Source organism: Drosophila novamexicana, unplaced genomic scaffold (genome assembly GCF_003285875.2).
Source record: "Drosophila novamexicana strain 15010-1031.04,08,12 unplaced genomic scaffold, DnovRS2.1 tig00001813-arrow-arrow-pilon, whole genome shotgun sequence".
NCBI lineage: Eukaryota > Metazoa > Arthropoda > Insecta > Diptera > Drosophilidae > Drosophila > Drosophila novamexicana.
The window spans coordinates 242,852-259,417 of record NW_020824895.1 but is presented as its reverse complement, the minus strand read 5'-3'; the positions used below and the strand labels follow the sequence as shown (position 1 = coordinate 259,417).

The 16,566-nt window shown below is 39.4% G+C and overlaps 3 protein-coding genes across 4 annotated transcripts; 1 reads left to right on the top strand and 2 right to left on the bottom strand.

Moving 5' to 3' along the window:
* Window positions 1-106: 106 nt before the first annotated feature.
* Window positions 107-2,447, top strand: LOC115768497 (casein kinase I-like). Its single transcript, XM_030713083.1, has 3 exons — window positions 107-433; window positions 589-1,363; window positions 1,877-2,447. Exons 1-3 carry the CDS (start codon window positions 355-357, stop codon window positions 2,052-2,054), a joined length of 1,032 nt encoding a protein of 343 aa, XP_030568943.1. The 5' UTR covers window positions 107-354; the 3' UTR covers window positions 2,055-2,447.
* Window positions 2,448-6,883: 4,436 nt separating this feature from the next.
* Window positions 6,884-13,793, bottom strand: LOC115768521 (casein kinase I). 2 transcript variants are annotated; one of them, XM_030713112.1, is made up of 4 exons: window positions 13,724-13,793; window positions 11,095-11,268; window positions 8,933-9,707; window positions 6,884-7,348 (listed from the first exon to the last, which is right to left on the bottom strand). In XM_030713112.1, the coding sequence occupies exons 2-4, from the start codon at window positions 11,171-11,173 to the stop codon at window positions 7,171-7,173; spliced, it is 1,032 nt and encodes a 343-aa protein (XP_030568972.1). In that variant the 5' UTR covers window positions 11,174-11,268; window positions 13,724-13,793; the 3' UTR covers window positions 6,884-7,170. The 2 variants fall into 2 exon arrangements, with proteins under 2 accessions (XP_030568972.1, XP_030568971.1); XM_030713111.1 differs by lacking the exon at window positions 13,724-13,793 and adding an exon at window positions 12,226-12,567.
* Window positions 13,794-14,010: 217 nt separating this feature from the next.
* LOC115768499 (syntaxin-binding protein 5-like) lies at window positions 14,011-16,546 on the bottom strand. Its single transcript, XM_030713085.1, has 6 exons — window positions 16,328-16,546; window positions 15,010-15,118; window positions 14,847-14,933; window positions 14,672-14,767; window positions 14,475-14,599; window positions 14,011-14,417 (listed from the first exon to the last, which is right to left on the bottom strand). Exons 1-6 carry the CDS (start codon window positions 16,365-16,367, stop codon window positions 14,161-14,163), a joined length of 714 nt encoding a protein of 237 aa, XP_030568945.1. The 5' UTR covers window positions 16,368-16,546; the 3' UTR covers window positions 14,011-14,160.
* Between the last annotated feature and the right edge of the window lie 20 nt (window positions 16,547-16,566).

Sequence of the window (16,566 nt, the reverse complement as noted above, 5' to 3'; positions counted from 1 at the left end):
CGAACAATTATCCTATCGATACTTGGCTAACCGATGATTCGGCCATTGCATATGCAAATTCATTGTGCGATAACACGCCGATAACAGCTGTTTGTGCCCGTCTGTTATTGTCGGACAGCTCCCATCACTAACACTGCTCTTGTCCAAAGAAATTTTTAAAGATTTCGACAGATAGGAAAAAGGGCCACAGACGTATTCAACAGCTCGCAGCAGGCAAGGCACACTGCGACCACAAACTATACGGCCAGTGTGTACAAATAGCTAACACGCGCGCGCTCTACACAGTCAGTTGTTGTTTATATTTTCACAAATCCGATACTGCCAGCCGTGCCCCCACCTCGACCGAACGTCGCAATGGACAAACTCATCAAGATGACGAACCACCGTTCCGAGATAATCGTGGGCGAGAAATACAGAATAATACGCAAAATTGGTAAGTGGCGAGCGTCTAACGCCTAATTAACCAGGGCTACTACGCACCTGGCGCGCCTATGGCGCAGTTTGCCAGGGCCGCAGCTCAAGGATTTGCGTTGAGGATTTGTGTTGTTTATCAAAATTAAAATGTGACTTTGTTTTGACCTCGTACAGGCAGCGGCTCCTTCGGCGACATCTACCTGGGCATGAGCATGCAGTGCGGCGAGGAGGTGGCCATCAAAATGGAGGCAACCAATGCACGCCATCCCCAGCTGCTCTACGAGTACAAGCTTTATCGCGTGCTGAGTGGAGGTGTGGGCATACCCCGTATACGCTACTATGGCAATGAGAAGAACTTCAATATACTGGTCATGGATCTGTTGGGTCCCTCGCTGGAGGATCTGTTCAACTTTTGCACGCGCCACTTTACCATCAAGACCGTGCTGATGCTGGTCGATCAGATGATCGGCCGCCTGGAATATGTCCACATGAAGTGCTTTATTCATCGTGATATTAAGCCTGACAACTTTCTCATGGGCATCGGTCGGCACTGCAATAAGCTGTTCCTGATTGACTTCGGGCTGGCCAAGAAGTATCGCGATCCGCACAGACGCATGCATATACCCTACCGCGAGGAGAAGAACCTGACGGGCACCGCACGCTATGCCTCGATCAATGCCCATGTCGGCATCGAGCAGTCCCGTCGCGACGACATGGAGTCCCTGGGCTATGTGATGATGTATTTCAATCGCGGCGTCCTGCCCTGGCAGGGCATGAAGGCGACCAACAAGAAACAGAAATATGAGAAAATCTCCGAGAAGAAAATGTCCACGCCCATCGAGGTGCTCTGCAAAGGCTATCCGGCCGAGTTCTCCATGTACTTGAACTACTGCCGCAGTTTGCGCTTCGAGGAGGCGCCCGACTACATGTACTTGCGCCAGCTGTTCCGGTAAGTCGTCCGCCTGCACAATCCGACTGTTTACTTCTGTTTTCTTATGTGATTTAAATTCACGCTTACTCGGACTTTTGGCTAATGCAGCTTTTCGGCTTAGCCTCCGATGGGCCCCAAATTCATTTTCTTAAATAATCAGATTCACGTGTTTCGAAAATAGCTGGAAAATGGGTGATTTGATGTCGGAAGCTTGAACAATTTGTCCGTTTGGCCTCAAACTACTTTTCCAAGCTCAACATAAATATCGTATGTCTGAGCGATTTGGACAGTTCCACCTGCAGCTGTGGAAAATGGGCGAAAAACGTTTGTTTAAAGCGTTTTACTTGCCAGCCGATCGGCTTCAAATGGGCGCAAAACGTTTATATGGGCTTTTCATTTAGTATGAGATGTGAAAATTGGTTAGATTGAAATGTTTGACTGTCGGAATAAAGGTGGAAGAACGAAGTCCAGGCTAGGACGGGCAATGCGCCATAATACACGTATTTAAGCAACGTTTTTTTTTGCTTTCAGCATTCTGTTCCGCACGCTGAACCATCAGTACGATTATATCTATGACTGGACAATGCTGAAGCAGAAGACACACCAGAATCAGCAGCAGGGCGCCGGCAATATGCTGGCGCCGGAGCAGCGCGCCGAGCGCGACAAGGAGAAGCAGAGCGGCAGCAAGCCAAACACATTGGCCGACTAGGCCACGCAGCCGCTGGGCCAAATGACGGCGGCCCAGGGCCAGGGCCAGGGCACAAGCAAACGAATCGAATAGAAGAGCGGCAAGGAAAGGAAAGGAAAAGATAGGAAAGGAAAGCAAACGATATATGGCACTGGCGGCTTTGCAGGACGAGCTAACCAGGATTAGATACGCATCTATATATATACATGTATATATATAAATGCATACATATACATATATATATATATATGTAGTTTATTTTTATAACAAGTGCAAGCGCGAGAGCGACAGAGAGGGCAGTAGAAAGCACGTGCGAGCGAGCGAGCAGCTATAATTATGTATATAGAATTTAATGTTACACACACACACACACACACACACACAGATTATAATATCCTGCGAGCACAGACACAACACACACACACACACGTGTATATGTATATGTATATAAACGCGCATATATATATATATATAGTTTGTTATCAATGCTTTAGTTGGGTCTGTTATCAGAGTCCAGACCCCGAGCTGCAGTGCATCGTTACACACACACACAACACACCCACACAGAGATATATATATATATAGTATATATCGTATTGTAAGCACACAGCTGTCACACACACACTTGCACACAATTAGTTTTATTAGCTAACACAACAAATTTGAAGCGCGGAAAATATGTTTTTCTTGCAACAACAAAAAATTGCATATTTAATATATATATATATATAAAAAATTGAAGGTGTCGCCAGAGGCAAACGTCGCGGCGACGTCTCAGACGGCTGCAGCGTCTAATAAATCAGGTGCACAATTACAATACACACACACACACACACCGACACACACTCACACACACATTTGATGACAATTTTTGCTTGGCGTTTAATTCGAGAATTGAAAGACGAGCACAAATTCTACGTTCATGCGAGATAGCAAGAAAATAACAAAAAAAAAACAACATTAAGAAAAAGAATTAAACAAAAAAAAGGAAAAGAATATGCAACAATTAAATATATATATATATATGTATATTAATCATTTTTCTGTCGAATGTTAAACAATTGCGAAAAATGTGCGCAACATTTTTTTTTTTTTTAATTTCGTTCTTATTTTTTTTGGCGCTGTTTTTTGCGAACTGATGACGTTTTGCCAGGCGCAGAAAGGCCAAAACGCCAAAAACAAGATCAATAACAAAAAAATAATAAAAAAATTATGCATAATTCAAAAGCAAAATGCAAAACCTATTCATTAAGCATAAAAGTATGTAATATAACAAAAACAATTGTAATATTGTAATCTATTATTATGAGAAACGTTTACAAATAAAAAAAAAAAAAACAAATTACAACAGAAAAAAATACCCATTAAAGTTGGGGAAACAGGGTATGAATGCGTGCAGCATTTATATAGATATGTATATGTATTCCTGATCGAAAGGATGTGAGGCTATATTCTCTTTTACCTCTGGCAGCAGCAGTTTATCAGTTATCTGTTATCGATATCTTCATAAATTTCGATAAATATTGATTTTGAGCAATGGTTTTTTGAGCATAACTCGAGAATTATAGAAGCTAGATGCTGCAAATTTTGTGTGCGTGTTCATTTTTGACATACACAGCTTGCAAATGTTTCACAATTTTGAATTACTTGAGCATTTTCTCAAAGCAGGCAAAGTAACGAGCTTTTTGGGGCTAGAGTCTTGCGCTTTGGTATATACACACGTTTGTATGCCAACTTGAAGATCTGAAAATTTCACAAAGATCGGACTATGAGAACCCAAGTTACTCAAGATAGTTTGTCCATAGTGTGGGGCTGAAGAACTGAAGAAAGAAGCGAAGCTTGTAGAACATACATCTTTATCTATAAGAGTTTCTTTCTGTCCTTGCAGGTAACTGAGAACTTTCAGCATTTCTCGAGTTAAGTGGAGAAGAAAACAAAGACCGGACTAAGCCGGGCAACGGGCATGCTTGTTAGGGTCGAGTAGAGCAGAGCTAAAGAGGAGGTGGAGGAGTACTCTTCGCTGGTGCCAGACACCAGACTGGAACGTGTTTGCCTGCCTGTGTGACACATCCGAAGAAACCTTTGTTTTTCCCTGCACTCCTTTTACTATTCTTTCGATATATATATATATATATATATATATATATATATATATATATATATAGATTTATATAGATATTGATTTTGTTGTTGTTGGGTCGACGTTGCGACTGATATCAGATAAGAGCGCTGTCTCACGGCGGGGCCGCGGGCTACTTGAGCTCCCGTTTTGCCAATCTAATGAAAACAAACAGTAAGGCATTATAAACAAATTCGCATTTGTCATGCGACTAGATATTCCGGTCTGGTAATTGGTCGCTGGACTGGGCGGGGCTGGGCTGGGCTGTAAACGGAAAAGTTTTCCATTTGAATGAAGCTTGGCTCAGTTTGTTTATTATTTTCCATATATTGCGGCTGACTTGAATCAGTTCGATATCCATTGAAGATGCCCAGAATAGTATTCCGAATCCGATCCAACGAGGCTTGAGATTTGCGTTAGCTTTTCTCTTATACTTATATACCCAATCACAGGGTATCTTCTAGTCGGGTTCCATTGTAGAACCAGTTTGATCAGGGGCAAAGTAGAGTATTCCGAGTCCAACTCGTCGAGACTTCAGATTTGCGTTAGCTATTCTCTTATATATACGAATCACTGGGTATCTTCTAGTCGGGCACACTTTTCTTTAACCATTTGCTGTCTGCAATAGTTCGAGATCCATTGAAGAACCAGTTTGATTAGGGGCAAAGTAGAGTATTCCGAGTCCAACACGTCGAGGCTTGAGATTTGCAATATCTAATCTCTTATAAATACCCAAACACAGGGTATCTCCTAGTCGGGCACAGTTTTCTTTAACCATTTGTTGCATGCAATAATTCGAGTATTCCAAGTCCAACTAGTCGAGACTTGATATTTCCAATAACTAATCTCTTATATATAACCAAACACAGGGTATCTCCTAGTCGGGCAATTCATTACCTTTCGAATGGGCGATATACTATCTATTTTCGATGGGAACTATATAAAGGAAGGGCTCGAGCCGGATTATCTAAAGTCCCAAAAATGTAAGTTACAAATTGACAGACAGACGGATCAGGCTTATATATATGTGCACAGTATTGGAATTATCATAAATATGGCAAATAAATAGATTATATTCAGATTGAATAGCCTTTGAGATACCTTACGAAAGGCCGATAATATTGGAATATATGTATTGCATATGAGATCTATATGAACAATCAAATAAGCATTTGGATATTCCATTACAACAATGCTAAAGATTATAAGATTGGGAACTGGATGAACTCCAAGAGCAAAAGGTTTGCAGAAGCTCAGTTATATGACAATATATGACTTTAGAAACTATATATGGCTATATATATGAACATATACACTATAAAGGACTTTATTATATTACATTTCTCTAAAGCAACTCTTGGATAATGCGCGATCTCTCGTGAACTGGGTTTGTTTTGGTTAGCAGACTCTCCGACATCTGACTATATACACTATATATGACCACATATACATCTTGTATGACCATATATGTTTGTAAATATATGAACATATAAACTAGATATGACTATCTATACTATATAAGACTGTACATACATAGATAAAGCTCGATCTCTCGTGAACTGGGATATGAATAGATCAATAACATACAAGGTTTACTTTGCAGACTCTCCGACATCTGACTATATACACTATATATGACCACATATACACCTTATATGACCATATATGCTTGTATATATATGACCATATAAACTAGATATGACTATCTATACTATATAAGACTGTACATACATAGATAATGCTCGATCTCTCGTGAACTGGGATATGAATAGATCAATAACATACAAGGTTTACTTTGCAGACACTCCGATATCTGACTATACATACTATATATATATATGACTATAGATACCATATTTATCGAGCTCTCTCTGTCTTGAAATGCATAAATAGTTTTGATTTAAAATTGCATTCACAAGGCGAGAAACAACACGAAATGAGCTTTAATTTTAATTTCAACATATTTTTATTGATGTAATTCAAAAAATTAAATATAAGTTATGTTTATAATTATTTACGGCTTACAATGCAAAATTACTTTGCAGTTTTGCGTTTTGTTTGTTTGTTTTTGTTTGTTTTTTTTTTTTAAATTTTTTTTTCTGTTTTTTTATTATTATTATTATTATTATTATTATTATTATTATTTATATACTCCTTCCTTGCTCTGCTCCTTCCACGCTTGGCCTTACTCGCATGCTGTTTGTTTATTAATTAATTAGATTTTATTGCGTCGTTTTGTTGTTGTTGTTGTTTAATTTTATTCATTTCGCATTTTAGTGTATTCAGTGTATACATATATATATATCTATATATATATATTGTAATACATATATATGTATATACATATATATGCATGCTTTTACACGCGAGCGACATTCTTGAATGTGTGTGTGTGTGTGTGTGAGTGTGTGTGAGAGTGTTATATTATATATATATATATATGTATATATACATCTGAATATATATATATATATATATATATATACATATATATGCATGTGTGTATGTTGTTTTTATTCCATTTTTGCTTGCTTTTATTATGCTAAGTGTGGCTGTTGTGTGTGTGTGTGTGTGTGTTGTGTGTGTGTGTGTGGTGTGTTGTGTGTGTATGAAAAGTGGCGTGTGTGTGTGTGTGTGTGTGTGAATTCCATTTAGATATTTGCTTCTGCTTTTTTTTGTTTTAGTTGATTTCTTGTTGTTTTTCTTCTTCATCTTTCTTAAATGTTTAGTATTGTATTTAAATTAATATTAAGAAACATCCTAACTTCCATACATTTGCTGCTTCTTCCTCTTCTTGTTCTCCTTCTTACTTCTCTCTCTGCTTCTCTCTGTGTTTTGCTGCTTTTTGTTTTTGTTTTTAACGCTTGCCACCCTTAGTTATCATTTTCTTCATGCTCTTCTTATTTGCCTTGCTTCTTTCTTTTCTTCTCTCTTTCTTTCTTTCTTTTTTTTTTTAGGTTTTTTATCTGATTTTCTGTTTTGTTTTGTTTTTTTTTGCGTGCTGCTTCTTCAGCTGAATTACTCGGTGATGGGAGGTTTGCAGTTCGGTTTCTCTTTCTCCTTTTCGCGATCGTTGCGCGGCTCCAACTGTTCCAGCAGCAGTGCGGGATTCGGCTGGCCCTGGTGGGTCTTCTGCTTCAGCATTGTCCAGTCATAGATGTAATCATACTGATGGTTCAGCGTTCGGAACAAAATGCTGTAGACGAATCAACGGGAAACAACATTGAGAAACATTGACAAACTGTTCGTATATCGAAAATAAAATTATGTGTGCTCCTTTCCTGCCTGGTAGATGGATGATTGACAGATTGATTGATGGATTGATGGGCAAGTAAGCTTTGAAGCATTTAAGCACTGAACCAGCTTTGGTTAAGTCGCTGGTTCAAATCCTGAGAAAACTCGCCTATTTAACATTTGTTTTAAGCGCCTGCGTGGCAACAATCAAATGATGTATACTCCCTTTCCGATTGACAGATTGATGGGCAAGTAAGCTTTGAAGCATTTAAGCACTGAACCAGCTTTGGTTAAGTCGCTGGTTCAAATCCTGAGAAAACTCGCCTATTTAACAATCAAATGATGTATACTCCCTTTCTGATTGATTGATTGATGGGCAAGTAAGCTTTGATGGATTCCAACTCTAATTGAGCGAAAAATGTTAAGAAACATGAGCTGATGAGCCTGGACATCTTAGGTGTCTGCGCGTTGAACCAGCAAACTTAAAGTCGCTGGTTCAAATTCTAATCGCCTGCGTGGCAACAATCAAATGATGTATACTCCCTTCCTGATTGATGGGCAAGTAAGCTTTGATGGATTCCAACTCCAATTGAGCGAAAAATGTTAAGAAACATGAGCTAATGAGCCTGGACATCTTAGGTGTCTGCGCGTTGAACCAGCAAACCTAAAGTCGCTGGTTCAAATCCTGAGCGCCTGCTTGGCAAGAATCAGATGATGTATACTCCCTTCCTGATTGATGGGCAAGTGAGCTTTGATGGATTCCAATTCCAATTGGGCGGAAAAGTTTAAGAAACATGAGCTGATGAGCCTGGTTAGCCTAGCTGTCTGCGCGTTGAACCAGCAAACGTAAAGTCGCTGGTTCAAATTCTGATCGCCTGCGTGGCAAGAATCATATGATTGATGGGCAAGTGAGCTTTGATGGATTCCAACTCCAATTGGGCGAAAAAGTTTGAAAACATGAGCTGATGAGCCTGATTAACCCAGCTGTCTGCGCGTTGAACCAGCAAGCGTAAGGTCGCTGCTTCAAATCCAACTAAAACTTGCAAATTCCTTAGCTTTTTCCTTTGAGCGCATGCGTGGCAACAATTGGTGAAGTCCTTTCTGAAGTAATTTCGGGTCCCACTCTAACCAACGTATAAGACTAGGCTAGGTATGTTCCTGTATGCTACCAAACACAACTACAATTACAAATACTACTAAATACCCAGGTAAATTTTACCCTTTAGCTGCTTTTACTGCATCTGAGTGCATATTTAAGAAGAACTGCGCCTAAAATGTAGGTTCAACTCGCTTATCTAGACCCACACAAAAGCTGGCCAAATGCAATCCAACGTTAACTGAGAAGCGCTGAGAATACATGTTTCCAACCCAAACTAGCCTTAAAAAGAGTCTCTGAGACAGTCTATGGCAAAACAAACCAACCGAAACTCAAATCCGAACGTATTTCACCCATAATCCACGCAGTCGAGCGAAATGATTTGTCTGGGACAAAGCCCCATATATATAAATTATATAAGAGCTAAGAGCTAGTCGAATGCATACTCACCGGAACAATTGACGTAGGTACATGTAGTCGGGCTGTTCCTCGAAACGCAAGCTACGACAATAGTTCAAGTACATGGAGAACTCGGCCGGTGAGCCCTTGCAGAGCACCTCGATGGGCGTGGACATTTTCTTCTCGGAGATTTTCTCATATTTCTGCTGCTTGTTGTTGGCCTTCATGCCCTGCCAGGGCAAGACGCCGCGATTGAAATACATCATCACATAGCCCAGGGACTCCATGTCATCACGGCGCGACTGCTCGATGCCCAGATGGGCATTGATCGAGGCATAGCGTGCGGTGCCCGTCAAGTTCTTGTCCTCGCGATAGACGATGTGATGGCGCGTGCCCGGATCGCGAAACTTCTTGGCCAGACCGAAATCGATGAGGAACAGCTTATTGCAGTGCCGTCCGATGCCCATCAGAAAGTTGTCCGGCTTAATATCACGATGAATGAAGCACTTCAGATGTATATACTCCAGGCGGCCGATCATCTGATCGACCAGCATTAGCACGGTCTTGATGGTAAAGTGGCGCGTGCAAAAGTTGAACAGATCCTCCAGCGAGGGACCCAACAGATCCATCACCAACGTATTAAAGTTCTTCTCCTTGCCATGATGGCGGATACGCGGAAATCCCACGCCGCCGCTCAGCACACGATACAGCTTCGCCTCGTACAGCAGCTGGGGATGGCGAGCGCTGGCGCTTTCCATCTTGATGGCCACCTCCTCGCCGCTCTGAATGCTCATGCCCAGATAGATGTCGCCGAAGGAGCCGCTGCCTGTAAAATGGTTTAAGTTTAGTCACGATCACAAATAGAGAAACAAGTCGTGTGCTAGTCCGTGGGTGACAGACTGCGAGATATCCTGCATATTCTCTTCGGATTTTATATACACGATCTATAATTTTTGAGAAATCCGTCTTAAAATCCATATTTACAGATCTTAGCGAAACTGAAGGCGCATGATCCATCCGCAAGCTGTTTTTGTTTCTATATACAAAACTATTGACTGATGGACTCATTGATTGACTGACTGATGAACTGCCTGATGGACTGACTGACTGAGTACATCACAAAGCGTAAATTTAAGTTGTTAAGTCAAAATATTATGTAAATTCTTCCTCTCTCTGTGGATGACTGACTGACTGACTGATTGATTGACTCAATCACTGATTGAACTCAGTCACTGACAGACTGATAGATTGACTGACTGACAGATGCGACTCACTAATGGAATGATTGACTGACTGATGGAATGCCTGATTGACTGACTGACTACGTACATCACTAACCGCAAATATTAGATGTTAAGTCAAAATATTATACAAATTCTTCCTCTCTCTGTGGATGACCGACCGACTGATTGACTGACTGATTGATTGACTCAATCACTGATTGAACTCAGTCACTGACTGACTGATGGACTTACTGACAGCTTCGACTCACTAATTGACTGATGGACAGACTGATAGTTTGACTGACTGACAGATGCGACTCACTAATGGAATGATTGACTGACTGATGGAGTGCCTGATTGACTGACTGATGGGTTATCAACGCACAGCACAAACCGTAAGAGCTTCGATGCCGACATTTTCAGTTTATGTGATGTAAATTCACGCTTATTCGAGCTTTCGGGCATATTCCAAACGCGTGAGTGGAAAAATCGCAAAAAAAAAAAAAAAACATTTGTATGAAACTATTTTGTTCGAGAGATACTTTACGCGAATTGATTTCTATCTCATGCGGATCAAGGGTTTATGAAGCAAAAGATTCTTCGAGATTCTCAACGCCAGACTAGCAATGCCCTATTCCCAAAGAAGGGCTCAAGATGCAATCTAATATCTAAAATTCCTAGCACGGGCAAGGCCGGGCAATGCCCGCTGTTCGAGGATATCTATGGAGGCACGTTCCTTCCATTACAAAGATGCCTTGGCATGGAAACGGACAGTCTGGACTTGAAACTCGAATACATATATATACTTCTATATATATAGACTTTCTGGGATCTGTTGTTGTTGTTGTTTTTGTTCTTTTTCGAAAAGCAGACGCACAAACACAATTGTCATATGTTCTGTGAATGATTCAACGTGAAAACAAATTGTAAACACACATATATATATATATATGTGTGTGTGTGTGTGTATATATATATGTCTGCGCTTACCGATCTTGCGTATCACCCGATATTTGCCGCCAATTATTATCTCGGAACGATGTTCCTTCATCAGCCGCATCTTGTCCATGTTGTTGGGATAATGGCTACGCCGCGCGTTCGGTTAATTGGGCGACAAAAACAATATACAAACTGTTTTTTATGTATCAACTTCTTGGACGAGATCTGTCAAAAATTAAACAAAAAAAAGAAGGGAAAATGAAGAAATAATCAAAATAAAAACTTGTATTTTTTTTATATTAATTTTATGTTGGTTTATTGGCGCCAACTTTGTGCAGAAAAAAACACTTTCTTTTTGAGCTGTCGCCTTGTTATTTTTTTTTTGTTTTATTTTTATTTCGTTTTGTTGCACACACACAGACACACACACACAGACACGCTTTGGCATATTGTTTTGTTATGGTTTACGTTAGCCAACACTCTCTTTGGCATTTATGCTTTGGCCTGCGCTTCGTTTTCAACAAAATTGTCTGCTAATATTGCGCATTTTCCATAACGAAATTAACATTTCGAATCGATAGTCGATATATTGAGTGCGTGCATGTGCATGTGCATGTGTGTGTCTGTCTGTGTGTGTGTGTGTGCGTGTTGGACAAAAACAACTATTGCCTGGTGCAGTGCGGGGCAGTGTCAGGTGGCCACACAGCAGAAGACATAAACAGACTGTGATCGATTATTTATTTTCACAATGGTCGATTTCTATATAAACATAGCCGCTGATAAAACGATAAACAACTGCGACAACGAGACACACACACGCACACACACACACACACAACTACCATGACAGGTACAACTACATGCTCCGCTTCTTTTACCCCGTTGGAATGCACATTACACACACGCACACATATGCAAACGCAGCAGCACCAACACTTTAGCATTGATACATACATACACACACACACATACACGAGCACGCACACAGCTGCAAGCAGTTGCTACTACTGCACCTTACATGTTTTTTTCATCGTCTTTTTTTTTTTTTTTGAGACACAAAAGAAAAAATTAGTCAAACGTTGGCCCGCATTTGCACGCATGTTGCGATTTGTTTTTTTTTTGTATGTTTTTTTTTTTACACAATTTGTATTGAAATGTTTGCTGTTTTGCATCAAATCTTACCACGAAACGTTTGCGAGCAGTTTGAAACTGCTGTGCTGGTTGTTTCTCAAGGTTGGCTTTTTACTATTGTACGTTGGGGGGCCCAAAACGAATGACAAAAAAAAAAAAGGAGAAAAATTTTTTTTTTTTTTTTTTTTTGATATATATATGTATGCGTGTGTGAAATTTGTGAGGAAATCTGCGTCTGTGACTGCGAGTTGGCCCCGTTAATGCACTCGCAACTGTGGCGTTAACGTCTTTTTGCACTTTACGTACGCGCACAACGGAAAAAAAAGAGGAAATATGTGTATTTTATTAACTAAAATAAAATGGTTAGACTCCAGCAAAAATGCTTTTGCTAGTGCTGACAGCCAGCGATACACACGCACGCACGACTATCGATTGTACAATCGATAAGCAATGGCACAGGCACTAGCCGTAGCCATGGCTCTGCCGCAGCAGTGTTGCATAACGCCGCCCAATTCGGTGCAGGAAATGTTGCCCAACTGCGTTAAGCAAAACAAATCAATATAATGCAAATAAATTAAGATGAGCATGTGCGTGTTTTGTCTATACTAATATTATTGTATTTTTTTTTAGGGCACGCCCGTCTTATGCTTGCCTGCTTTTGAGTCTGATATTGGCACAAATATGAACAGGTGGCAGCACCAAAAAAAAAAATATAAATAAAAGAATAACTAAACAAGGCTTTAAATATCTGAAAACCCTGGGAATATATTGATTTCTATTGTTTTGCAGCATTTAAGAAGAAAATATCAATATAATATATAATATATTACTTTATTTTGGTAATTTCCTGAACACTCGGACTTTATATCAAGTCGTATCCATATGGAATACAAAAGCTAGAAAACAGAAATTTGCTATGAAAATCTTAGTTTCCACCAAAAGCTATGGTTTTGTTTAAGATCCGTAATTTTTGCTAGTGCAGAGCTAATTTCCTTCACATAAGAAGAAGCTACAAATATGACCTATATTTTAAAGCCTGAATTTTGAGGTTAGAGAGTGGCAATTCCGTTAATATAACCTACAAACATATTATTGCTTTAACTTTGAGGTTAGATTGCATTCTTCTACGTAAACACATTCATCTGATGGACTATAAAGTGCTAAAATATTTTGTAGGAAATAAAATTTGTTATTGCTCTCGAAAAATCGATCATGTTCTAATATTGAAATTCGATATTTCGAGCATATTTCGGCTATAAAAGCTAGAGATACCAAGTTTGGGCTGTGCGACTGTACTTAGATCAAGAATATTTCAATTTTTGCTTGGCTCTCATTGCAAAACAAATAAAAACGAGTACTTTTAAAGCTAGCGCCTTGCGCCTGGGTATATAAGCTCTTAAGTATGCCATATTTAAGCGCTGAAAGTTTCAAACAGAACCGACTACGAGAAGCCAAGTTATTCAAGATGGGTTTCTTTTTTTTTTGTTATGGGACAAGGGTGAGAGGTTACGCGTCTGTTTTTCGTGTAGGACAGTGTTGGGTTACGTACCAAATAAACGGCAACCAGAGCTGGAACGTTCGATGTTGTCCCTGGCATAAAAGGACCTCTATCTCAGGCCCTATATATATATATTTCGATTCCTTTTCTTTATTAGCGTCAAATAAGTATTTATGCTTCGTTTGTAACAGAACTGAAAGGAAAGACAAAGCAGCCTCTGGCAAAAGTTGCCCAATTGTTGTTGTTGTTGTTGTTTTTTTTTTGGTCTATATATTTTTATTAAAACCGTTTTTCTTTTTGTTTTGTTTTGTTTTGTTTTATTATTTGGTTTTTTGTTGTTTTTTGTTTGTTTTTGGTTGTTTTTGTAAATAACGTGACGACTTGAAAACAGAAATTAAATAAGTGTACTTTACTCGTAATGTAGTAGAAAGTGTTATAAAAGCAATATTACAATAACTGTGGTAGAATTGGCTCCTAAAATAGATATTTTACAACTGATACCACTTTTTGTCTTTATATTTAAGCATTAATTGATGCGCTGTACCGCTAAAATCTTGAGCCGTATTCGACATACGCTCGGCGCGCTCCTCCAACATATTCAATTTCTCGCCCCGCTCCATTGCCAGCTGATGGGCCCGGCTTATTTCGGATGCGGCCGTCGAGGCCCGTTGTCCCATCTGATCCATATTTGTGCCGGGTATATGCCTAGCAACCGAACGATTCGCTTTACCGCTCTGTTCACCAACTAACAAATTACAGGGTATTTAGGAAACTAACATAGATAATTGGTAGAACAACTTACACAACTCCTCGCGATCCAATTGCTTGGCGCCGCCGCCAAATAGACCCTTAAAGAAACCCTCCTTCGGCTGTTCGGGCATCTCGTGTACCGTGTATAACTCGCCCATCATCTCCAATATAAATTGACTACAGCGAGCACACAAATTGATTAATCATATATATAGAGTGCTAATAGATTTTGGGAGGAATGGGGCTTACCAAAATTCCGATGATATCGTGAATTTCTGAATTTCGGTGGGCGATGCCATGTACAATCCATGACCTTTATGACTAAAGCAAAATATTTTTGATATTCTGCAAGATCGAAAATAGCAAAAAAAAATAGAGTTTATATCAAATTCAAGGCTAGCCAAATTGAGTTTGTCAGCCTTACTGAGTTGTATCTTCATGAACAATGATCTGTTGACCCCATATCGATAGCATTGGATCCACAATTCCCTGTTTACATTTGGTTTGAAAACTGCCAACAACAAAAAAAAGAATACAATTTCAATTCAGTTAAGCTTAATTTTAGTAGTTATAGTTGTGGGGCGCACCTTAACTCCATTAGCGGTAAGAAATCAGTATCCAACAACAGTTTGAGACTAGGAAGACTATGTACCATTAGATGGCCATTCGAAAGATAGGTTGCTAAGCAAGTGCCATCTGTAAGCGACAAGGATTAGCAACAAATTCAACATTAGTTAACCTAAGCTAGAAACAATTTCATGATCCCAATACGTGTATATAGCCTGGCAGTTGCTTAAAAGGAGTCCAAGAGTTGCACATATAATGATATAGTATATAGTATCTAGTATCTAGTATCTGGTATCTAGTATCTAGTATCTAGTATCTAGTATCTAGTATCTAGTATCTAGTATCTAGTATCTAGTATCTAGTATCTAGTATCTAGTATCTAGTATCTAGTATCTAGTATCTAGTATCTAGTATCTAGTATCTAGTATCTAGTATCTAGTATCTAGTATCTAGTATCTAGTATCTAGTATCTAGTATCTAGTATCTAGTATCTAGTATCTAGTATCTAGTATCTAGTATCTAGTATCTAGTATCTAGTATCTAGTATCTAGTATCTAGTATCTAGTATCTAGTATCTAGTATCTAGTATCTAGTATCTAGTATCTAGTATCTAGTATCTAGTATCTAGTATCTAGTATCTAGTATCTAGTATCTAGTATCTAGTATCTAGTATCTAGTATCTAGTATCTAGTATCTAGTATCTAGTATCTAGTATCTAGTATCTAGTATCTAGTATCTAGTATCTAGTATCTAGTATCTAGTATCTAGTATCTAGTATCTAGTATCTAGTATCTAGTATCTAGTATCTAGCATCTAGTATCTAGTATCTAGTATCTGGTATCTAGCATATAGTATCTAGCATATAGCAAGACAGTTCCTATAGTAGCTATATGCTATAGTATTATTATATTGAAAATAGGCCTCTAGAGCAATCTGAACAAATTTACATTTCATCTTTAACGATATCTTCACATTTTTGAAAGTTCCGCAAATATGAATTTGCGGTTTTTTCTAGCATAACTCGAGAACTATACGGATTAAATACATAAAACTTTCTACATAGATACTCTTTGAACATTTAAATCATAGGAATACTAGAACTTTTGGCTAGAAACTAAAGAAAACCCCGCTTTTACAGCTAGAGCCTTGTGCTTTGGTATATGCAACTATATGTGTGCCATATATAATCCCTGAACATTTCAAGGGAAACGAACCGAAGACAACCGAGTTATGCGAAGCACAGCTACAGTTTGGGGGCTGGCTTCGATAACGATAACGATAACGATAACGATTGCCAGGCTATATACAGTATTTTCTCTCTCTCTCGCTCTCGCTCACCTTTCATCGTGATAGTTTCTGCCTTGACTGCAAAATCCATTTCCGATAATTGTATGCGATTGATGCAGCATTGATTTGCCACATCGAAGACTTTTGTTTGCTTTTCGCTAGCGATTACGATATATTGTCGATCGGTGAGTGTTTCCAGGCCGGTGCTGACGCTGCCGCTGATGCCGCTGCTGCTGGCGCTGCTGCTGCTGATGCCGCCGCCGCCGCCGCCGCCGACGACGACGCTGCCG

What these genes read in the sequence shown, in the direction of transcription:
- LOC115768499 (XM_030713085.1), bottom strand. Translation starts at nt 16,367, where the DNA reads ATGGATTTTGCAGTCAAGGCAGAAACTATCACGATGAAAG. An exon ending in GTTCATGAAGATACAACTCA is followed by an intron (nt 14,768 to 14,846) that starts GTAAGGCTGACA and finishes TCGATCTTGCAG; the next exon opens with AATATCAAAAATATTTTGCT. An exon ending in ACGATATCATCGGAATTTTG is followed by an intron (nt 14,600 to 14,671) that starts GTAAGCCCCATT and finishes TGCTCGCTGTAG; the next exon opens with TCAATTTATATTGGAGATGA.
- LOC115768497 (XM_030713083.1), top strand. Translation starts at nt 355, where the DNA reads ATGGACAAACTCATCAAGATGACGAACCACCGTTCCGAGATAATCGTG. An exon ending in CAGAATAATACGCAAAATTG is followed by an intron (nt 434 to 588) that starts GTAAGTGGCGAG and finishes GACCTCGTACAG; the next exon opens with GCAGCGGCTCCTTCGGCGAC. An exon ending in TACTTGCGCCAGCTGTTCCG is followed by an intron (nt 1,364 to 1,876) that starts GTAAGTCGTCCG and finishes TTTTGCTTTCAG; the next exon opens with CATTCTGTTCCGCACGCTGA.
- LOC115768521 (XM_030713112.1), bottom strand. Translation starts at nt 11,173, where the DNA reads ATGGACAAGATGCGGCTGATGAAGGAACATCGTTCCGAGATAATAATT. An exon ending in TCGGGTGATACGCAAGATCG is followed by an intron (nt 9,708 to 11,094) that starts GTAAGCGCAGAC and finishes ACCATTTTACAG; the next exon opens with GCAGCGGCTCCTTCGGCGAC. An exon ending in TACCTACGTCAATTGTTCCG is followed by an intron (nt 7,349 to 8,932) that starts GTGAGTATGCAT and finishes ATTCGTCTACAG; the next exon opens with CATTTTGTTCCGAACGCTGA.